General features: G+C 46.8%; 5 protein-coding genes across 10 annotated transcripts; 1 reads left to right on the forward strand and 4 right to left on the reverse strand.

The window, feature by feature from the left end:
- Nucleotides 1-84: 84 nt before the first annotated feature.
- Nucleotides 85-6,987, reverse strand: LOC6538819 (alpha-1,6-mannosyl-glycoprotein 2-beta-N-acetylglucosaminyltransferase). 2 transcript variants are annotated; one of them, XM_002099296.4, is made up of 10 exons: nucleotides 6,397-6,987; nucleotides 4,062-4,151; nucleotides 3,862-3,990; nucleotides 3,644-3,793; nucleotides 3,156-3,582; nucleotides 2,952-3,097; nucleotides 2,733-2,893; nucleotides 2,069-2,434; nucleotides 1,179-1,393; nucleotides 85-1,113 (listed from the first exon to the last, which is right to left on the reverse strand). In XM_002099296.4, the coding sequence occupies exons 2-10, from the start codon at nucleotides 4,075-4,077 to the stop codon at nucleotides 891-893; spliced, it is 1,833 nt and encodes a 610-aa protein (XP_002099332.2). In that variant the 5' UTR covers nucleotides 4,078-4,151; nucleotides 6,397-6,987; the 3' UTR covers nucleotides 85-890. The 2 variants fall into 2 exon arrangements, with proteins under 2 accessions (XP_002099332.2, XP_015049059.1); XM_015193573.3 differs by lacking the exon at nucleotides 2,069-2,434 and having other exon boundaries at nucleotides 6,397-6,985.
- A 94-nt stretch (nucleotides 6,988-7,081) lies between these two features.
- Nucleotides 7,082-7,430, reverse strand: LOC6538820 (40S ribosomal protein S28). Its single transcript, XM_002099297.4, has one exon. It carries the CDS (start codon nucleotides 7,338-7,340, stop codon nucleotides 7,146-7,148), a length of 195 nt encoding a protein of 64 aa, XP_002099333.1. The 5' UTR covers nucleotides 7,341-7,430; the 3' UTR covers nucleotides 7,082-7,145.
- A 166-nt stretch (nucleotides 7,431-7,596) lies between these two features.
- LOC6538821 (axin) lies at nucleotides 7,597-19,886 on the forward strand. Of its 5 annotated transcripts, none has more exons than XM_015193575.3 (13): nucleotides 7,597-8,578; nucleotides 9,186-9,381; nucleotides 10,066-10,139; nucleotides 15,681-15,965; nucleotides 16,029-16,261; nucleotides 16,342-17,034; nucleotides 17,614-17,751; nucleotides 17,872-17,968; nucleotides 18,027-18,158; nucleotides 18,223-18,481; nucleotides 18,539-18,683; nucleotides 18,761-19,066; nucleotides 19,135-19,886. In XM_015193575.3, exons 4-13 carry the CDS (start codon nucleotides 15,870-15,872, stop codon nucleotides 19,259-19,261), a joined length of 2,226 nt encoding a protein of 741 aa, XP_015049061.1. In that variant the 5' UTR covers nucleotides 7,597-8,578; nucleotides 9,186-9,381; nucleotides 10,066-10,139; nucleotides 15,681-15,869; the 3' UTR covers nucleotides 19,262-19,886. The 5 variants fall into 5 exon arrangements, with proteins under 5 accessions (XP_015049061.1, XP_002099334.1, XP_015049062.1 ...); XM_002099298.4 differs by having other exon boundaries at nucleotides 7,598-8,578; nucleotides 18,743-19,066; XM_015193576.2 differs by lacking the exon at nucleotides 17,614-17,751 and having other exon boundaries at nucleotides 7,598-8,578; nucleotides 18,743-19,066.
- LOC6538822 (zinc finger protein 771) lies at nucleotides 19,547-21,821 on the reverse strand. The gene has a single exon (XM_002099299.4). The coding sequence runs from the start codon at nucleotides 21,757-21,759 to the stop codon at nucleotides 20,398-20,400; it is 1,362 nt and encodes a 453-aa protein (XP_002099335.1). The 5' UTR covers nucleotides 21,760-21,821; the 3' UTR covers nucleotides 19,547-20,397.
- Nucleotides 21,822-21,965: 144 nt separating this feature from the next.
- Nucleotides 21,966-22,732, reverse strand: LOC6538823 (sex-regulated protein janus-B). Its single transcript, XM_002099300.3, has 3 exons — nucleotides 22,408-22,732; nucleotides 22,231-22,355; nucleotides 21,966-22,175 (listed from the first exon to the last, which is right to left on the reverse strand). Exons 1-3 carry the CDS (start codon nucleotides 22,616-22,618, stop codon nucleotides 22,062-22,064), a joined length of 450 nt encoding a protein of 149 aa, XP_002099336.1. The 5' UTR covers nucleotides 22,619-22,732; the 3' UTR covers nucleotides 21,966-22,061.
- Nucleotides 22,733-22,830: the final 98 nt, after the last annotated feature.

Raw genomic sequence — 22,830 nt, forward strand, 5'->3', positions numbered from 1 at the left:
AGTTTGGCGCCACTTTTGAAAGCTGATAAGTGCAATTTGTAAGAGAGCAAACCCCATTTGTCTTGTTTTTAAAGTACATACTGGTAGAGCATTTACTTGGCATTTATTCACTAGGGTTATTCGTTTGATTAATCAAAAATTCCTAATACATAAAAGCGCTTTGGACTAACGATTAAAAAATAACAAATTACATTAGTTACGCGTTAATATCATAAAAAGACCTTATGTGATGTATACAACGCAATTCCTCTATGTACAGGCTTAAAACGTAGGCTCGTAGATATATCAAAAGTTTGATCTATGATTTATTATAGCGCATGTGCATGTGGTACATTGCTATGACTAGTTTATGCGATTAGCTGCCTCTAGACTATAGACTCAAGTTAACTGGCCGCTTGCTAAACGGCTTCGGCACAATCTGGGGATACGAGTTAGTATATTCATGTAATGGTCTATCGCTAGTATTCGTAGGTTTAGATTCTAGTTTCAGTTTAAAGGATTGCCAACCCCGTCGCTCGGAACTCTGTCGATCCGCGGATCTGGACGGAGCCTAAACACCATCAGTGATTATCGACGAAGTGTTTTGGGCGAACGGAAACAAGGTAGGAGATTACAACACGGCGATGCCATTTGAATGTGTGACTAGAGGGTTACTTATAGTATGAGTTGTGCAGCGCCCGAGGCGAGGGTCTTTGGGCTTCTGTCTTCTGGCTTTGATTACTTTCGGTTAGTTAGCTGATGCAGATTACTTGCTGAATGTTCGTTTACAGTGACTAAGGCTACTGCTTAATAATCCTACTTAGATAACGCTATGAGCTAGGCTTCCTCGCCACTAACTGATTGGTTTTCATGCTGTGGGCTCCCCAGTTATCCTCACTGACTTTCTGGCCTTACCTCGTGGCCAGCGTCATGTTCAGGCACAGCTCGTGATCCCGCAGATCGCCCCAGCCGCCGTTGCCCTTGCGCAGCTTGGACTTCTTCATCAGACTGGGCACCGTGAGGGTGAGGGAGCGCGGGAAGAGCTGGTGCGAGTTGCGGGCTATCCGCAGCACGTGCTGCACCTTCGAGATCACCTGGTTGGACTCGCAGTTCTTGTTCTTGTGATGAACGCCACTGGAAGAGAGAAGCACACGACGTATGACTATAAAGCTCCTTTGGAGGACAGGCGTTCTGCTTACCATTCTCCGATGTGGAAGACCCGCGGACCCTTGACAATCATGGCGTGCAGCTTGCGCCGCAGACACTGCTGCGAAACGTGCTGCAAGGACCAATCCCAGTTGTAGTCATCGTAGGTGCAGAAGTGGCGGGCGCACTTCCGGATGTTCGACCAGGTGGTGCGATTGAAGGCGAAGCCCATGTTGTGCTTGCTGCTGACCCAGGGCATGACCTCCACCTGCCGAAGAGAAGAACCAGGTCAACCAAGCACAATGCAGAGCAATGGCAACAAAGCAACAATATATGTACATAGAAAACGGATAGGCAAAAGGTTAGGTGAGGAGTGGAGGCATGCAAATTTCAATCGACGCGGTTCGAATTCTGGTCTCCGTCTCCAGTGGCACTTTCTTCGTCCCGGACTAACCACTAGGTGGATTCAGAGTGCGAAAGCCGGATTTGCGGGTGGGGTACAGTGCGCGCCATACCAAATACCTTGCGATAGTCATTCTCGATGCTCTGCCTGTCGATCTTCGCGGTGCGTACGCGGGCGTGCAGCTGGCAGATGGAATCAAGATCAGGAGCGGATTGGGGCGGAGATGTGGCATGCCAGCACGGGCACATAGACAAGTACAATTAAACACAACAATTACAACGTGGCGGCAGTGGTGGGAACAGAAGGGTAGCTATGCCAATGGTTGACCCCATTCCCATCACTGCCAGCAGGATGATAGCGTTTACAGGATAGAACAGATCATGCAGAACATATTGCCAAAGCGTAAATGGATGGATGGAGTATGTAACAAAGAATGGTAAACGGGGACCGACTAGCTACGCAAACAGGGATGGGTGGTCAGGCAGGAATGAGTGGTAAGAAGGAGTCCGCGGAGCTGGCGGTGCAATGCGGTGTCGCTACCTTCTGATAGACGGAATACAATGACGGCAGGACATGATAGTTCCATGTTTGTGCACCATTTTTGCTGCTGCTATGGCTACTTTGCTCATTATTGTTGGTGTCGGATGTGGCGGCGGTGGCGGTGGCTGTGGCTGTGGCGGTGACAGTGTTGATGAGGTTGCCCCGCCTGCTACTGGAGTCACTGGCTCTCTGGTGGTCAGATGTGTCGCCCACATAGACTTTGGATGGCGGTGGTGATTGCGCAGATGATGAGGAGGAGTAAGAGGACGACACAGCTAATTGCACAGAGTTTCTATTGTTATTCCTATTGTATCCTAATAGACTGTTTGTCGAGATCAGCGAGGAAGCATAGGATTTCTTGTTAGTCTGCGTGCCAGAATATTCGGAATAGAACAGATACAAATGGTAAATTACAATAGTCAGATGGTGAGCTTAAACAGTGTGTGTGTGTGTCTATGATCGAATGGCCAGTGCCCATTAGGGCAGTGGCTAGCCATCCGAGTCCCGACAATGGATGGCTTGGATGAATGACGCTTTGAATGAATGTGTTCTGTAGCAACGGAAGCTTGAAGGATATACATAGATGGGCTCGAGACGCTCGCTGCATTTCGCAGCCAGTGGTCTAGCACTCATGGGCACTGGACCAACCTGCTCCGGTTCTCACCTTGCTGTGGTACGTGTAGTAGTTGAAGGTCTTCAGATAGGTGCCCAGGGACAGCACGTTGCACTGGGGGCACAAGTCTTTGGTGCGCTGCTGCATCATGGCCAGCAGGTATAGGAAGTCCTCGGCCACATAGTGATCCTCCTCGAGGAACAGTACCAGTCCTGTGGGGGCATTGAATGCTTTAGTTTGGAGCAATAACCGAGAGAGCAAGTTGCTAACCTGTGTGGTAGCGAGTCACCTCCAGCTCGTTGAACACCCGGTTGGCCTTCCAGATCCAGTGGTGCTTCGTCTGCGTGAACTTCGCCTCCCGATAGTGGCCATAGAGATCGGGGTACATCGCATTGTTGCAGTTGGTGATCAGCGCTCTGGAATAACAGATACTTATAGCAAACGCCTGAGGATTGTTGGCCACTGTTAACGCACTGCTCCTTTTTGATGTTCCGCGGACAGTCGTTGGGATCCACGCCGGGATACTCGTTAGGATGCGTCTGAATGGAGTAGGGGTAGAAGATCTGCATCACCTTGCAGAAGTCGATCTGCTGCACCAGGTCGTTGATGTCGTCGTCGTAGTAGTCGTGCGAGAACACCAGCAGCACCTTGGAGATGTCCCGAGCCTGCGCCAGACTCACGATCAGGTGGCGCAGGTAGGTGATCCTCGTGTGCACCTGGACCACGATTATCACAGAGTCGTTCTGCAGCGGTCCAAAGACGTCCTCGTTGAGCACCATCTGCATGTCGTTGTACCTCACGATCTGTCGCTTGATCTCCGTGATATTCGGAGGATGGTACACGTCGAAGCTGATGGTGCTGGCAGTAGCAGCTCCCGGACTACTGGCGTTCAGGAGCAGGGCTAGGACGTACGGAATCCAGATTAGCACCTTACTAGCATGGCTAACTCGGCGATGGCTTACCCGCGCCTGTGAGGGCTCCTGCTCCCGAGGCGGTGTGGTTGCGAGAGTGGGGCGTCAGATACTTGTGCAGAGTGGCGGGCACCATGGCCAGGATGGCATCGTCCGAGTCGTTGGTCACCGCGTCGCCCAGCACATTGTCCCGCGAGTCCACTGGATCAGGGATCAGGATTGGTTTAGAGCTGATTAGCTGATGATGCGGAATACTGGCGTCTACTTACGATAGTTGAAGTTGTTGTACTGGAGCAGGCCAAAGATGCCCAGGGCCAGCAGGAACAGGCTCCGCATGTAGAAGTTGTTGCGCTTGCGACCCATTGCTCCGGTATTGGGCAGTGGGATCAGGATGCGACCTGTTCAACGGCAAACAGCAAACGGATTTAGCAAGGCTGACTTTTCTACGCGGCGATCTCGTTTCAATTACCCCTCATTTTCGACATCGCGTCGCTCCTCGCTGCCGGAATCGAGTAACTGCTGCTGCTAACTCACTGGTGGAGCACCTTCATCTCGCCATCTGGAAGTAGTGGCCACAATTATTGCGAGAATCCCAGTCACCAGCAATCCAGTGATAACTTGCTTGCGCCTTAAGTACTCATTTAAAAGCTGCCAAACTTATCACATAATTGGATGAAGAATAGACAATTGATTTGAACAATAGCTTCACTTCCGAATGCCTCAAAAAGTGATAACCTTCTATACGGAAACATAGCATAATAGAACCTTTGCCTCGTCTGTCAAAGGAACTAAGATCATCTGGAAGTGAGGCTACAATTCGGTAAAGTGTAAGCTGGTCTCTAATGAGATCAGGTTCTCCAGGGCGCACCCGCACAATGGAACTCGGCATGGGAATGCTAATCAGCAGAGTAACGAGTAGGGTTCCGTGCTTGGGCACTGAGTACTCAGTACTGGGCACTTGGCTCCGGGCACTGGGCACTTGAGTTTAATTAGCGGCGGAGGCTCAGAGCTCGCCAGATGAACGATGTGCGGTGCGGTGCGGAGGAGCACATGGTCGCCGCATGGAGAGAGAGCCTGCCTGCCTGCCAAGTGGGCGGACTGCGTCTGAAATCTCAATTCTGAAATCACAAATCCGCGGCCTCGCGTCAATTGGCGTAAAAATAGATTTGGTGGCGGGCGGCTCAGCGAAATTTCACAAGTGGAACGCTTTTGCCTCGAGGAAGCGCAATTTGCGTGGCGGAATCGGGAAAGAACTAGATAATACCCGCCACTAAAGCATCTAGTGTCTAGAATCATGCAACATCATATGCAGAATCTACATTGTAGATACGCATGTTTCTGCTGCGGAATTTTGGGGCGTTTTTGGATGGAAACGCGATGACCCATTTGGAGTTATGCTATAATCACAGGAAGGGAATCCAGCAGTAGTCATCTAATAAAGTTAGGAATTGATTGAAATTACCTAATAAAGTTGGGAGCTTATAGCATCAACACTCATGATTTCTCGCTGTGTAGAATCACTGCCGCAGACAGCTAAACAATATAAAAGTACACTTTCATACCTTCCTAAGTGCTTTCGTATGTAAACAATGTATGCTGAAGAGAATAATGAAATTAGCTCATATCAGCCCTGTGGTTCAAGGTCGAAACTAAATAGTATATAGCATATATATACTATTTATATAGACATAAAAATTCACATAAGGTTCGAGACTTGTATTTGGAGCCTTGCAAATAATGTGTAGTTTTTACGGCTTTTCCGCGAAACTTGGCTAGTTTACTTGGGAGTCACGTTGTCGCCAGTTGAAAGCAGTTTCGATTCCACAACTGGGCATCGGACAGCTCGGAACCAAGTCACATGGGTGGTTCTCCAGGCGCCCAGCTAACTACTATATGTATACTCTATGTAGCTTGAGTTTGCAACTGCGATTGATGGGATACGAAACCCTACTGACTGCGACCATCCAAGCCAGTGAAAGAAGCGAGTTCCCGATCCTAGGACTCCCACTCCACTCCGGAGGAATGCGTAATGAGGCCCCGTTGTGCCGGGGGCAACTAATTAGAATGTTTCCTGGCAACGTCAATCTGACGCACTTGAGTGGGGAAAATCAATGGGCATTAATGACTCGACCCTTTATTAATAAATTGTAAGTGGGCCAATTGACTGACACGACTGAACGCGACTTTGAAATTCAGGCGGTGAAAAGCGAGTGCGGAAAAGGTCTAGGAATAGCAGTACACTGAGCGAAGTTTTTGCTTTCTCTTAACAAGTGTGTTTTGTTAAATATTCAGCATTTAAGTTAGTTTCTACGAGCAAATGAGCCCTTGCAACGGCAGATAAAAGTTCATTGACTTGGCTCATTCATTCAACGAATGAAAAATGTATTATGCATTAGCTTTTAAATGAAATAATAAGGCTTTTGTTATGAACAAATAAGCATGTAGTTGATTGTTGTGATACCCAAAGCAACTGCAGTAATTTCTTGCTGTGTAGGAACCACCACTACTCGCAAATGCAGCCACTTTTTTTCTGGGTGTGTCGGTGGGAGGTGGGCGCTGGCAGGGGGCGGTGGGGCAGGGGCAGGGGAAGTGTGGCGAACAGGTATTTTCGGTTTAGTTGTTACGAAATAAGTGGCGAAAATTGGCGTGCCGAAGGCGAAGGCAAGAAACCAAAACAAACACACGAAAACGCAGGCAAATGCGCCGTACACTTTGCATTGTTTTTTCGCTTTTTTTTCTTGACTTTTTATGGCTTTTGTTGCTCTTTGCGGGCAGTGCTAATGGCGCAGGTTAAGCGGACTCACCTTTGCTGGACTTTTCGAGCAGTGTAGCCGAATGGTAGGAGTCCAAATCCTCCATTATTTCGCGGTCGCCACTTTCCTTGCGGCCAATCGATTTTTCAGAGCGCCCCCAAAAGTTCAAATGCAGCGTAACGAATTCGCAGCTTTCGTCCGCTTTACCGCGCATTTTCGGAATATACACCACTTGGGGGGATTCCCCGGGGAATCGAATTCGTCACTTTTAGTCCTGTTTCTTGTTTGTTTCGCACTTTACGCACTTTTCACTTTTGTTTTTGCAATGCAAAATGCTCCTGCACTTGCGATACACACACATACCAACAGCTGCTACGGCCGCCGCTGCACACACACACACGCACAGCGGGCAAACGGGCATCGCTATTCCCGTCTCGCTTCAACCCACTGCCGTGCGCATTTTCACATTTCCCGCTTTTGTTGTCACTCCGCTTGATTCACTGGCCGTTCATCCGGGTGCTCCGTTTTCACTTTCTATTGACAACAACAACGACAAACAACAACAAACTCGCGAGTCGCGATCAAGTCCGCTGCGAACGAGTATCTGCGTAACTGAGTAACTGAGAATCTGTATCTCGCGGAATCGGAATCAACACAAACAGCTGTTCGGGCTGCGATGGCCAACAATCGATAGCTTAGCGATGGCAGTCGATTGCTAAGAATTTCAAAAATAAAGTTCGCTCATTAACTTGTTTTTTATTTAATTATGTGCGTTATGTGCATTACAAGGTAATATCTTCCTAGCGCAGTTTCCTAGCCTCGCGTTCGGATTCCAGAAGCGACAGGATGTCGCCCTCGCGCACAGGTCCTTTAACATTGCGAATAATCTGGCGGTTCTGGTCGCCGAGGAACTCAACCCGCACCTGAGTGCACTGTCCTCGGGATCCTGTGCGGCCAAGGACCTTCACCACGCGAGCATACTGTGGCTTGTCCATACTGAATACAAAACTCGATATTTATTTGGGAATAAATGATTAGAATTTGAAGTAAATTTGGATGTGAACATAGAAAACTATCAACCCTTTTATCATACGTGGCGCCACCTGTGAGCCTTGTGGCGCACTTTAAGCCTAGACGCCAACCGCAATAGCAAATTGCATTCTCCTTTGCCGACTAAAAATCGAGCTGGCACCTTCAGCAGTAAGGGAGGCGAGTTGGCAGTCCCGCAGCCAGTTATCGAACCAGTTCGATTTCGAACCACGCAACTCTAGCATGTAATCGTTCGTCTCGCCGTCTAACATTTGTGTCGAACTACATTTTGTTTTGCCATTCAATAAATCTATTATTTACCACTAAATAAGCGGCGCCACGGAGCCCGGAAAGAGTGTCCGCGTTCTGGAGACTCGACGAACAACGGCACGCAACGATACGTCCATGAAAATCGAACGGCAGCAGCAGAAGCAGAAACAGCAGCAGCAACCACAACCAGCGGAGGCAACAGCAACAAAATACACAAAATAAAGAAGCAGCAGACGGAAAAGTGCCCAAATGGTGCAGAACTGAGTGGAGAGGCTACCACGAACGGAATTCACACAGTGCCGGAGCCCGGAGACGCCGAAATGCTCTAGTGGGCGGCGGTCCAGAACGAATTTCTCTCCGCGGAGAGACCACAGTTGCCAGCGGACGAGGATGACTGCTTCTGGCGAAGCAGGAAGCTAAGAGATACATAGCCATCGTTTACGGCGGGCAGCTCAGATATCGGGATAGGATATGTTCGCGGACCAGCCCACTTGAGGAGAGGATCCGCGCGCGAGGAGAGGAGAGGATCTGCAGCCTTGTTTAGTTAGCATTTAGTCCGGTCATCGTGCCTGCGCCTTGTTAACCACACTCTCTTGTTTACGTTTGCTTGTTTGTTAAACTCCACAAATCGTCCTTCCATTAATTGTTAGTCACGAATCCCTCTCGTTGAGCACACTAATCAAAATGAAAGCATCCTCGTCGATATCGAAACGTAAATTGAAATTGAAATTGAAATCGAAAGCTAAGTTGCAATTGAAATCGAAGCGTCCAGCCGTTAAAGCTACAATCAAATTACACCCGTCCAAACCCACCTCGTCATCGCCATCGCCATCGTCACCGCCATTGAAGATTGGAGCCAGGGCCGCCAGGACTGCGCCAGGATCAGTCGTCTGCCATCCCAATTGAGTGAAGCCGAGGATACACGAATCTAAGGGTGAGTACTGCTCTGGAATTCCGTGCTCAATTTATAACTAATGGCTTTACTTTCTTACGTAGTTTGTGGATTGTTGGATTTGCATGGCACATTTGCATAAAACTATCACCTTGCGGACTAGTAGTATACTTTTGGAAAGGCATAGATTATACATCCTTAAAATTGCACGAGAATGATTAATGACCTAGGTGTGGTTAGGGAAATCATTAGAATAAGAGAATTCACATACATCTAAGTAATATGCCAGTTTCAGCAGGATTTTGTATGTTCTTTGTATCAAATGTGAGCCATATTTTGCAGAAATTTTGTTATTTTTATAAAATATACTTCAGTATATGTAAAGAAGATATATGATCACCCACCCAATTATACTATAGCCTAATTAATTAGTTAGCAGCACATTTATATTGATAAACGCATTTACAGAAGTGCATGTTTTAATAGTATATATCTTTAAATATTCAACAAATAGCACAACATTTAAATGCATTACCAGGCAGAAAACGTTTTTGTTAACACAAGCTTGTTGTACTGTCATCCTATATCCTTATCCATATTATTATGTACGATTTTACCTATTTAACAACATATCCTTTTTCTTTTTCAGGTACTGAATGTACTGCATCAACTGTAATATAAGTTACGTGAATAGGAATTTATGCGAATAAGAGTAATTAAGTGAAGCGCGGAGTTAAACATTTCTACAAACCGGACATCAAAAGCTACAACCATCTTAAAGGACTTGCAGCGCTTTGAATTGATATGTTCTCAAGCGCTGGCCATTTCTCACTTGAGTTTAATCGGTTAGTGTTTCATCACCCTTTACATTCTGCGCATTCTTTATATTTATTTAGGCGTAAATTGGATGCACCCGTGCGAGAAATATTTCTCTCCCCCACAAATCCAATACGTAAGGGTTATTGGGAATGGAAGGCACTTGGGTGGTTGCTTCTGATTGATTTGAAGTACGCTGCTTTGCAAACTAATTCGATTTCAGTTCTTGAATGTAAATTTATTTAAATTTCAAAGGATAGATTTTTAAAATTGCATACCTTACAAAATTGTATTTTAATGCACTATTTATAACTTTCATACCTCCGAAAGATGTTTGATTAATACTTATCTAATTGATCTATTGTTAGTTAACTTTAAACACATTTTTAATAGTTATCAGATTTATGAGTCTGATACTTTTTCGGTTTTATTTCTTTTTTTTTGCGAACCAATTTATTCTTTTTTCCCATGCAAAGTAATCAAATTCTTTCCAAGTAATATAAAGAGTAGCCCAAGATCCCTCGTAATCTACTCATCATAAACTAATGGGTAACTTGATCTTTTACTAGCCGAACCTAAACGAGAATTTTTAGTAAAGTTACAACTTCAGTATTGAAAACCAATATTTAACTAATAGAAAGCCTTAGTTTAGTCTTAAATTATTTAAATTGCTCTAATTTTTTGTTTTTCCAATCTTTCAACTATTTTTTCAGGAACTACTGGAACCATTCGGAACACCAATATCTTCCCTTGATTTCATGTTGAATTTTTTATGCAAATTACATATGTGAGTATTCAGCTTATATTTATTATTATATCAATTGTGTTAAACCTAAAGTTAACTACGAATGCAAGCGAGCATTTCAGAAATGAAAACTAGTAGGAATAACTGATAACATGGATATACTTAAGTACTTTCCCATTTTTCGAAACTTAATGATTAATCCTGAAGGGTCTTAATCACGAGTCAGTCTCTTGTTATTGGCATAATTGTAATAATGCCGAAACTGTCTCTTCACTTTTATTACTTACTTGATTATAATATACCATGATTTCATTACTATATGATTTCATTATGGTTTATTGGTCTGCTCGACTCTAATTGAGGTCCTGAGTCCTGTAGCAAGTTTCTTTCTTGTGCCGAAGAGGAGCAACAGTTGACCGCGCCCAAGTGCATCCTTCGGTGTCCTTGCAATGGGCGTTGCACCTGAAAAGTGGGCGCTTCCGCGCTGAACTTTTCCGGCTTTGCTGGCAACTTTTGCCGCGAACAAAGTGCCACTATTGACCTTCGGCAATACTCGCAGCCGCCGTGTTTCCCCCAGTTTGCCAGTTTTCCAGTTTGCCAGGAGAGAGGAGCAGGGAGCAGGGAGTGGTCTAGACCGCCATCAGACGCCGTTCATCGGACTCGCCTGGTTCAGCAATGGCGGTCTTAACCTCATTAGAAACAAATGAGGCTGCCGCCGGTCGCCCCTCCCTTCGCATTGTTTTCCAACTTATTCGAAAATAATTTCCACATTTGCGTTTAGGGGAGGAATCGGAATCGGAATTGGACGCCGGAGGTGGGTCTTCTGGCTCAACCCTTGCCCATCCCCTTGGCCTTTTCAGGGGATTGAGGACTACAAAGCGAGACCAACAACTCCGCTGCTCTGTTTATGTACAATGCGAACGGGCGTCTGGTGCTTCCTATGCCAGTGGGCCAGAACTTGAGTCTGGGCTTAGGCAGCAGGCAGGAGGGAGCAGGGAATGGGAATCAGAATGGGGTCTGGGGTCTGAGGACTCAATCTGGACCTGCGCATATTGGTTGCACACAATGACTCCTATTCGCCTGGTGCCGTCTCGCTTGCTCCGCCGCAACCACGGACACTCTGAAAAGAACATCCTTTGTGTGTTGTTGTACAATGTACATGAAGCACCATTATGTTGGAGGTCGTCCCAGCGCCGCCACTCGCACTCCTGCTCCTCCGCGGGCCAGTCCATCAACAGCTGGTCGGGATCTTCGAGGGGCAGTGGTGCTCCACTAAGAGAAAATATCCTCGAAATGGGTGTATTGTATATGTATCAATATGTATAGTGAGTTTCAAGTCAGAGCAGGATTTTTAAATCAGCACAAGAAGAATAAGTTTGAGTGGCAGAATGTTCCATTAATATATAAAGTATGATTAAATGGTAAGGCATCTTTCAAACACACAAAGTGTATTGCCTTTCAAAGTTAATCAAAAGTAGACCTTGGATAACTTGGATAACATTTGTAACTAGTTTACCAAAAACAAAACCTTTTCCATTCCTCAGTTTTAAGAATTTAGATACAATCAGTTTCATAGAACTCAAAACTATATCCAAGTCAAATAATGAATATGGCTTCAAGCTGTTGATTAATAATGGTGAATTGACATGAATGTATAAGTTTTTAATTTGTATTCCAGGATCGTGTTGAATTAAAATTGCTTTAGGATACTAAGTTAGGCAATAAATAGGCTACATTTAGAAGCTACTTCCCTTTTCTGTGAAGCATCAAAGTTGTTGAATGACTGACACTGACTTTCTGAATCACGAATAGGTGTACTAGGTGAAAAGTACTAGATTTTTCGCTGAGTGTGGCACCCACTGCGATGTGCTCGTCGATTAAGTTCGATTTCCGTACATAAACGACGTGAGCGCCATCCTCGATGTCCGCATGCAACAATTGTGAATGGGCGAGGCTGTGGGTGCGCCAGAGGATGAGGATGAGAATGAGGATGGTGATGAGAGTGAAGCCGAGGATGAGGCAGTGGAGGGCTGGCCAGGAAAGGCAACCCCGAAATAGTCTATGTACTCTGGCTGCTCGGCATGGGCGCACATACGTGGCTGGCAGGGTGAAATCTGCCATCGCTGTCAACGCTGGAAGATTCAGATTCAGATTCAGATTGAGATTCATAATCGCAACTCGGGACGCTGGCACTCGTTCAGTTTGACTTTCAGCGCGTCAAGGCATTGTCACCGAATCCTCGTGCTCCGTGGCTCGTGGCCAGATTTGTGACAACAATTAGTGGCGATAGTAATCCGAAAAGTCGCGCAGATCCGAAGTGAGCAACCTGTCGCGGCATTGTGGATGCATCAAAGGTGATTTAGTGTCGTGTCGTAGCATACCTGTGGTTGGGATTCTTTGGATTCCTTTGGCTTGAAACTAAGCCAAATCCTTCGAGAGCTCCTGGCACCTGGGCAACCGTTCTCAGGGAAACCCTGGGCAGAGCCAGTGGCCTCCGGCATGTGGCAATGGGAAGCCCTCATCTCACGCTAGACTTACCTGCCTGCCAATCATCGGAACTCATAACTTGAAAAGAATGGGAATTATCCGGCGAGGCGTACGCAATCTAATAGGGATAGAAAAATCATCATCATCTGCCCTCGAGAGGAGGGTCTGTCTGCTCATATTTCATTGTTGTTTCTCAGCATTTGTTCGGCAGCAAAATCAATAAGGATTTATTTAATTATTTCATAATTTCCGTTCAACTGCATTCGCACAACAATGAATCAAACTAGTTGCTGCTTTCCTTCGCCGGGGGTTGAACTTTAACTCCGAGTGCCTTCAATTTGTAATCCATTCGTTTATCGGGCGGTCCATGTCCTTATGTCCTTCTGTAAACAGTTTACCCGCTTCTCATTAGGATTGCATGGACTTTGGATAGGTTTCCATTCACCGGCGGCATATGTGGAAGCATAATAGTTTGGCTGGCGACTGGATCAAATCATTATTATGCAAATTGAATTGAAATTAATTGCTACATGTTACCATTTCACTTTTATTATTCTTTTCTTTTTCTGGTTTGTTCAAAATACGTTCAATTAGATGGGAAAACAATGTGGATAATAGGGTTTGAATAATGTCGTTCTGCTTCTAAAGTTCCCTATTTAATTTGAATAAATAGTTTAGAGAATGGTTTAAGTTAAAGTCTACTTTTAGTTTTCTATAACAGTCAAGAGGAAAAGTTTGGAATAATTATGTTTGAATAAAGTCAAGAAATCACTTTCTGTTTCTGTTTCAATAAAGCTTAACTTAGTTTGGGTTTATAAACAAAAGATCAATACATATGATTGTATATACTAATCCTTCTATCATTTATCTATAACTTAACTAGTAACTGATATTATAGTCCTTAAGATCATAAGTTTTAAAGGAAATATAGCTTATAAAGTGCGTTTAGTACGTTTAGTAAGTAGAAAGAGCGTACAAGGCTTTCATGTAAGTTCTCTAGTTTCAAGAGGTAGCAAAAGCATTCCTTGAGTGATTGTGAAACCGCTTAGGTAACCACTCGCATCAGTCAAAGGTAATTCCCTCTTCTGGATGAATGTTCCCAGCCCCATCTCACCACTTTGCCATTTCGCCATTCGTGGTGGCCTTAAAATGCGCCGGCAACTAACTTTCTTTGTGACCCAAGTTTTAAAATGCAGCTACGTGGCTTTCAGTAGCAATTACGCCATTAAGGTCGAGCCGAATCTTTGATGTCGGCGATGGCACTTGTTAGTCTTGAGCCAAAGGATGCAAAAGGATGCCAGGATGGCGAAATGCGAAATGCAAGATGATGCACCAAAGAGGTGCCGATTTCCCCTGCTGTTTGGCGCTGTCTTTGTGCCGCTGATGCCTTGGCCACGGGGGAGATGCGGGCCTCAAGTGGCCGAAGCCGGAGGCTGTCCTTCTCCGAGAAAGCGCCGCCATCGCCAGGATGCCTCCCTAGTTGCTAGTCCCTCGCCGGCGGATTCCTTTGCGGTGCCGAGCGTTTTAATTGTGCCTTTCTTTGTTCTTTTCGCCGTAATGGAGTGCTATGCAAATGGCGTTTTGATGAATTTCCTTGGCTCTCCGCCGGCGCTATCGCTTTGTGGATGGATGTTGACTGCTGGCTGTTGGCTGTTAGCTGTTCGGTTCCCCAGTTGTCCTGGCCCTGCTCAAAACAACGAAAACAAACAAGAGCAGCTTTCATCCCCTTTCATCAGCTCGCCGCCCGTGTATGTGTGTCTGTAAGTCATGGCTGGCTGGCAGGGAAGTGCTGCCCAGGCCCAAACCCAAACCCAAACCCAAACCCAAACCCTTCTGCTCTCCACTTCTCGCCAGGCTCTGCTCATGTCCTTTGTGCCATCTTGTTGTTGTGTTTGTCGCTGTTCTGTTGTTGGCGGCCAACCTAACCAGTGATGACCGTTTTTAGTAACAAAAGCTAAGAGTTAGCTAGCTAAAGAGTTAGAAGTCCTATAACTAAACACAAGTACTGTCTATAAGGTTTGGCCAAGAATGTCGAAGTACTCGATGAATGAATATTGCCAGTTTCTTGGTTGAAATATAGCTCTCTTTAATATTATAGCTATACCATATGTTATTAATCTGAAGTAAGAGATTAGAACAGCTGCGTCTTTAACTATGGGGATACGTCCATTAGTAATTTCTTGATATTTGGCAGTAAGCCATGTATACATTATGATTGAATGCACTTGAAAGGTTCCTAAACTTTGGGTTTTATGGTACTGTAGTTTATACTAAGATGTCCTTAGATGTGCTTATTTAACCTTGGCAATCCAGATCTGTTGCTAAATCATCAGTTTTGAAAGTTTCTCCATATTCTAGGCCACCTTTAGAGTAATTTTCAACCGGAAAAGCGCTGAACTAACAGCTCTGCGCCAGTCTTTATTGCAAAGGGGAGGAAAGGGAATATTTTTGATTTACCAAAAGCGCGACGCGGTGCTTACTTTCTAGTTTCGGGCTGCTCTCGAACGCGTCAGACAGCTCGAGGAATCCGGGGACTTTAAAGGAGCGGAGTCCTTGCCACCATCCCCGATTTTAGCATGCCTTTATTGGGGTGTGTGCTCGAGTGAGCAAGTGAGTGTGTGCGAGTGTGTGTGTGAGTGTGTGTGCGTATTTCGTGTTCAAATTTTGTACATAATGGATTATTGTCCTTTTGCCTTTCCGTTCTCCGTTCTCCGTTCTCGGGCCATGCGCCCGACTGCTGCATTGGTCGATATCGTCAACCAATCAAAAGCGCCCTCAAAATGGCCGCCATTCGATTCCGCTCCTCACTTTGCCCACTTGCGTGCATCCTCCTTTGTGACGAAAGGCGAAGGAGCCGTCGCCGCCGCCAAGTGGTCATTCAAACTGGCTTTGCATCCGCATCCTTGAGGATTTCCCATGCCCATTACGGCTCCAATTACGAGTACGGTTTCGATTTCGATGCCTGCAGCGCAGATTGCAAATTGCGATTCTGGGATGGAAAAGTGGGCCACTAGAGTAGTCAGTTATTATTGTTATCTAACCCTTATTAGAAAGAACTTTAACTTAAATGATTGCCTTGTTATCCTTTTGTTGCAGGCCTTGTCTAATTGCCTTCCAAATTCGCAAACGAGCGCATCTTCCATGTCCCAGCTATTTGTAAAATACGGGCGTTTGTGATTTGAAACCGAGAAAACACGTTCGTTAATCGTAACTGGTAACTTAAGCGTAACATTAGGTAAATATTTAGCAGCGATCGCTCGTCCTGGTAAGCCAATTTAGAGTGGCATGAGTGGCCATCCATCGGGACTCCGGAAACATGATGATAATGAGTGTAGTGGCCCACGACCACCAGTACCCGGAGAAGAGAGCCGTGTTAAAAAGGTGCTCAAATCAGTGGAATGTATATGAAAGTCCTCTATAACTGTGATCAATACCATTCCTTAGATGACCGAAGGGGTAGCAGATACCTCGAAGAATTCGTCGCCATCCTACCTGAACTGGGCCCGGACGCTGAACCACCTGCTGGAGGACCGCGATGGGGTCGAGCTCTTCAAGAAGTACGTCGAGGAGGAGGCGCCCGCCTACAACGACCACCTCAACTTCTATTTCGCCTGCGAGGGCCTCAAGCAGCAGACGGATCCGGAGAAGATCAAGCAGATAATCGGAGCCATCTACAGGTGAGTGCCATGCTTAGTAGTATGCTGATTGCTAAATGGTGGATAACTTACCTTGCCATCTTATCTGCCACTTGTAAAAGATTCCTGCGCAAGAGTCAGCTGTCCATCTCCGATGAACTGCGCGCCCAGATCAAGGCCATCAAGACGAATCCCGAGATCCCGCTCAGCCCACACATATTCGATCCCATGCAGCGCCATGTGGAGGTCACCATCCGCGACAACATCTACCCCACGTTTCTCTGCTCCGAGATGTACATCCTGTACATCCAGCAGATGTCCGCCCAGCAGGAGCGCTGCAGCAGCAGCGGCGCCACGGGCTCGGGAAGTGGCGGCAGCAGTGGCAGCGGTGGCAGCAGCCTCGTCGGTGCCTGCGCCCTACCACCGAACACGGCGTCCGGCAAGCAGCAGCAGCTCCAGCCGCTGGTGCCGCCCGGTGCCTTCATCAATCTGCCGGTGAGCAGCGTGAGCGGGCCGCCAGCTGGCACGTGCAGTGCCAGCGGCAGTGTGTACGGTCCATCGACCTCGGCCAGCTCCAGCGGCTCCATCAGCGCCACCGACACACTGCCACGCAGCTCCACGCTGCCCACGCTGCACGAGGACTCGGTGCTGTCGCTCTGCGACGACTTCGAGAAGGTGCAGATGCAGGAGGGCGGCGGATCCCTCGGCTCCGGATCCGTGGGCGCAGGTCCGCGGGCGCCCGACTACCCAATACGCCTGACGCGGGACCTACTAATAGCCACTCAGAAAAGAAGACTGGAAATCCGACCTCCTGGGTAAGTCAGCGCTCTTTTGTCCACTCTAACTGTTCGTTGATAACAAAAGCTAGAGTAGGATGTATATAAGCTAGTATATAACGAAATCGATAGTCGCATAGAGGATAGCTCTCAACTAGAATATAGAAACCACCCCAATTTGAACACTAGCCGAGATCCACCATACCCTTATGTTTGTCTTAAGTTCTTTATTGTTAACGATGATTTTCTGTGATTAACTCCTAATTTGTTATATATTTGTTTCTTTTACTTTTTACACATGTACATGAACGCTCACAAAAACACGCACGCCAAAAACACGAACCACCCCGCATACTATATACTACATACTCCAAATATTCCAAATATATATGCCCACCAACACTCATTGGACCTCAAAACACCACCCGCATATGCATTGTACATATGCTTACCTCTACACTACTGACTCGATGAATATACACTGCGTTTTCCTTATTTGTTTGACCATTTTTGTTTGTGGATCTTGACGAATCCCCCACTCACATACACACGAACACACACAATTGGGCGCCATTGCATGGATACATTATGTTCCTGGTCCGATCTGCATGCGAGTAGTGCCCACGGTTACGTGTACAATCCAAGCACTACCAACACCTCCTATGTGCCGAATTCGCGTGTTGATTCGGAAAGGGCCAGCGTTAGCTCCGGCGGACGCACCGACTCCGACACCATGTCCATCTCCAGCTGTTCCATGTGAGTAGCAGCGCCAGTGGAAGCCGTCTGCCCCAGAGATCCACAAGAGATGGATACTAGACACGCGGAACCAGAAGTCCAAACCACACAGCTTGACTGACTAATGATTCCTCGTTTCAGGGACGGTCGTCCGTACATCCAACGCAGACACAGCTCCACGGAGAGCAAGGCGATCCGCCAGAGCGCGATGGCGAACAAGGAGACCAACACCTTTCAGGTAAATGGGCAAAAGGATTATCGATTGACTGATCTCCATCAATTTCTTCTGTTCACAGGTGATACCTCGCACACAACGACTACATTCGAACGAGCACAGACCACTGAAGGAAGAGGAGCTGGTGTCCTTGCTGATACCCAAGTTGGAGGAAGTGAAGCGAAAGCGCGACCTGGAAGAAAGAGCCCGCGAGGTGAGTTTGGCATGAGATGCGGCTAAACCAACATTCACTTACTATGCAACACATTTACAAGCAGAGAAATCCCGGTGCCGCTCTGCTTACCAACGAAAGATCCAGTGCCAGCGATCGAGCCTTCGCCGAGGCGATACGAGAGAAGTTTGCACTGGACGAGGACAACGACCAAGACATTCTGGACCAGCATGTGTCGCGGGTGTGGAAGGACCAAACGCCGCACCGCTCGCCGGGAACGATGTCGCCCTGCCCACCCATCCCGTCGCGCCGACGTACAGCCACCCACGATTCCGGAATGGTCAGCGATGGCGCCATGAGTCTAAGTAAGGCTAACCCAATCCATTAAGACGATGATTTTCTAAACTTTTGTCTAACCACAGGCGGACACTCAATGAAGCACTCAAAGTCCATGCCGGATCACAGTTCCTGCTCGAGGAAGTTGACAAACAAATGGCCTTCCATGAACACAGACAGTGGCATTAGCATGTTCTCGGCCGACACTGTTACCAAGTACAAAGATGCGAGGTAGGTCAATGTGGCTGTAGTACTAACCCCCACTAACTCTCATCCTAACTCTGCTAAAGTTCTCGATCTGGCTCTAGCACGGCCTCGAAACTGGAGGAGGCGAAACGAAGACTGGAAGACGAGCCGCGGCGCTCTCGTCGATACGCCCAACCGCCGATGCAGCAGCACCTGTCGCAACAGCCACTGGCCTCCTTCAGCAGCAGTAGCAGTGGCGGCAGCATCAGCCTGCCACACCAGCCACCGCCTCTGCCGGCCAAGCCGCCGGAGACGATCGTGGTGTTCTCGTTCTGCGAGGAGCCAGTGCCGTACAGGATAAAAATACCCGGTACTCAGCCAACCCTGCGTCAGTTTAAGGACTATCTGCCCCGAAGAGGTCACTTTAGGTTGGTAGTATCTACTGTGCCACTCTAAGATCTCAATGCTAACTTTGTAAAACTTTGTGTCCGCATAGGTTCTTCTTCAAGACGCACTGCGAGGACCCGGACAGTCCAGTGATTCAGGAAGAGATTGTTAACGACTCCGACATACTGCCGCTATTCGGAGACAAAGCGATGGGTCTTGTCAAGCCATCCGATTAATATTAAGCAAGTAGCGTAGATTTTGTATTAAGGCAAATCGTGAGTGTGGCTTGGTGCACTGATGCACTGATGCACCAAAGTACGGCTAAGTACGAATACGATAACGAACGCACCAAGTGTACGCATCTTAGAGCTAGCAACTGGAGAAGCTATTTCCGACAAATCAAAAGCTATATCTGTACGGGCGACCGGCTTTTGTAAGCATCACAAACTACTCTCTGCGGGGGCAATGTATTTTTCTGTACAACAAAAACTGATCTATTCACCGGCCACCCAAAAAAAAAAGGTGGTCGGATCTACGTTTGTAAATCCATAACGAGAGCTAATCGGAGCTATTGGTAGAAGAGAAAGATCCTCTTTTATGTTGACACCTTGGCGGCCGTACATTCAGTGTCCGAAAAGCGTTTCAGTCCCGCAGCCAGGGGCTGAGATAATTAGGAACTGCACAAAATCAATATTATTGAGAAGATTTATGGGTTTACCTCGATTGGGATTTGTTTGTTACCTTTTACTAACTACGGACTGCCTGCAATAAATTTTGTTAATATTTTTGTAATGTGCATTTTATGATGATGATGATATGATGATATTAACAAAGTTCTATTCAACTCGACAAAAATCAAAAGATAATCTGTTTTATTTTTGTATATCTATAACACAGCATACACACTTAACATTTATGTATTTATACAATGTATTGTAATTGCGTCAATTGCATCTACCGATCTACCGATCTACCATTAGGCACATTTCATTTTGGGGCTCGATCAGTCCAGCAGCGACCAATAGTGGGATAGATGTGGGTATATTGGAGGCCCTTGGCCGAAACGGACGAGGTCGAACGATTGATTTATTTAAATAAGTTAACGCATACACTTACTATACATATTTTTTTAAGAAAACTGAAATAACCGCAGAAATATGCAAGTAACGGATAAATTTATTATATCAAACATATTTTATTTGTGAGCAAAATGCATATAGATTTAATAAAAAAGTACATGGATAGAACGTAATGAGCCAAATGATTTCGATTGCATTCGGTTGGTGGTTGGGTGGTTGGTGATCACGATGATGGTCGGGATTGGGTCTTACACAATATATAATTATCTATTATATATCTATTCAATAGTGGGCTAAACTGCCGTGCAGTCGTCTCTCTGAACGTGGGCCACATAGTTCTGCTCGTTGATGAACGTATGCGTGCACTTGGGGCAGTGGAAGCGGCGATGGCGATTGGTTCCTGGACTCTCGTGCTCCCGCAGATGGGCCTTCATGTTGTACATCTGGGAGAAGCGCTTGTTGCACACCGGACAGGCGAAGGGCTTGTCACCCGTATGGGATCGCATGTGCCGCTCCAAGTGAGCCTTGGTCCGGGTCTTGAAGCCGCACACCTGGCACTCCAGCCGCTTGGTCTCGTTGTCGTGGATCATCTTGTGCTTGTACAGGGCCACCTTGTGGACGAATCGCTTGGAGCAGACTTCGCACTGGTATGGCGTTTCGCCGGTGTGCCAGGCCATGTGGTGCTTCAGTCGAAACTTGCGGCTAAAGCGTTCCGGGCACACGGGGCAGGCGAACTGCTTTACGGGCTCGTGGTTCTGCAGGTGCCCTATGAACCCGGAGTACGATTGCAGCGTCTTGCCGCACTGATCACAGACGTAGCCCGGAAAGTGCTCGCGTTTTGTGTGGGCATTGTAAGCGCGCCGGCTGCTGAACTTCTCCGGGCAGCTGGGGCACTGTATGTTGACCGTGTATTCGCCGGAGCTGTCGTTGTCCTGCTCCTGGTCGTCGCCATCGGATATTATGTACTCTATTGTGCCGTCCAGATGCTCGTCAAAGTCGCTCATGGTATCTTCCTTAAAGAAGTCTTCTTCCTGGGCCCCTTGCTTGGCATGTGGCAATAGATCCTCCTCCTCCTCCATCTTGTGGGCTACCTCCTCTACCTCGTGCGCCTCCTCCTCGTTAATGATAATCTCGTTGTCGATATCTAGCTCTAAGTCTACGGATTGATACTCTTCCTCCTCCTCTGATTGTTTGATAATGAAGGTGTGCTCCTCCTCGGCCACTTCCTCCACGATGCCGGCGGAGCCGACCAGCGTGACAGTGGTGCCCACACCCTCCAGCTCCTGCTCCTGATCCTCCTCGTACTGATGCTGTGCCTCCTCAATGTTCCCATCGAACTTGCTTATTGTGGTTTCCCGGTCGAGATCCTCCTCCTTATAGGACGACTGCTTGTGGTCCTTGGATATGTAGGGACTGTGGATCAGCTCCAGGATCTCCTGGCGCAGCTTGCGGGCTATTTGTATGGACTTGTGGTATCTGGCAAGCTTCTCGCAGCACTTCTTGCAGATCGTCGACGATTCCTCGGTGAGGACGTAGTCCGTGCCTCTGGTGCATTGCAGTACCAGGTCGCTGATCAGCACCGGCGGATGTCCGACGGTCTCGGTGTGAATGTCCTTCGGCACGCGCACCGAGAACTGACAAATGCAGCAATTCATATTTGATTGAAATTTATTTACAATTTCCAGCCAGTGTGACCGTCCAGTGGGACGAGTGCTCCGACTGTGCCGCTATCGGTTATCGGATATCGGGATACTGATCTAGTTCACTTCCTTAGCGGTTCCAATTTCAAATTTAAATTTTGGCACGCGCCAACAAGTTCTGAAAATTGAAAATTCCTATCGTACTCAGTGAAACACGAATGAATGATATTTAGCCATGTATTTACTTTGTTTTTTTATATAATATATTGCCAACAGGGCATTGAAAAATTAAACAAGCTTAAAACGCCTTCACTGTGTCACTCTTGATACGCGTTCAAATTCTTTTTGGGCAAGATGATATTGTAATGCTGGAATTTTGTCCAAGACAGCAGGATGTCCTTCGTCCTGCCGTGCGGCGCCTCTCCAAAAGTCTGAGGATAGTCTCTTTAGCCATCAGATTGATAGTAGATGATTCCATACACTTACCTTGCAGCACCCGTAAATTTTCATTACTTTCTTCTCCTCCTTGTTGCTGATGAACCCTCCACCTAGGCACTTGGTGCATATGCCAATTTTGTCCATCTCCTTCTGAATTTGCTCGAAAATCTCCTCTGAAAACAGAATAATTAAAGCACCTGCGCTTAACTGATTGGCCGCACTAACCGTGGTCCTTGGAGGTGGATCCTCGAACAATTGTCCTGCCGAACCTAGTTAGGCCGTGCATGTGAATCACCATCAAAAGGTACTTGTTCTTGCCACTAGAAAGCTGAACTCTAGGAACATTTATCAGAAGGGCATTGACACGGGAGGCACTCTGCCTTCGAATGGGCTTAACTAATTGCGAAACAGGTGCCAAAAGGTTCAGCGTTTTCATTTTGGAAAAATTTTAAGAAAAAGGCACTGGAATTTAGATGAAATATTCCGAAAAGAATCTGGTCCGAACGGTAGCAAGGCTCCAGCTAGACTGATTTCATCAGAAGCCTTCAGGTCGTATGCCAAATTCGAAACTGACACAAAAATCGTGGCACATGTGATGATTAAAAAAGTACTGAGCTTTCATATTCTGTAAAAGAAATATTTGTATGA

Source organism: Drosophila yakuba, chromosome 3R, assembly GCF_016746365.2.
Source record: "Drosophila yakuba strain Tai18E2 chromosome 3R, Prin_Dyak_Tai18E2_2.1, whole genome shotgun sequence".
Taxonomy (NCBI): domain Eukaryota; kingdom Metazoa; phylum Arthropoda; class Insecta; order Diptera; family Drosophilidae; genus Drosophila; species Drosophila yakuba.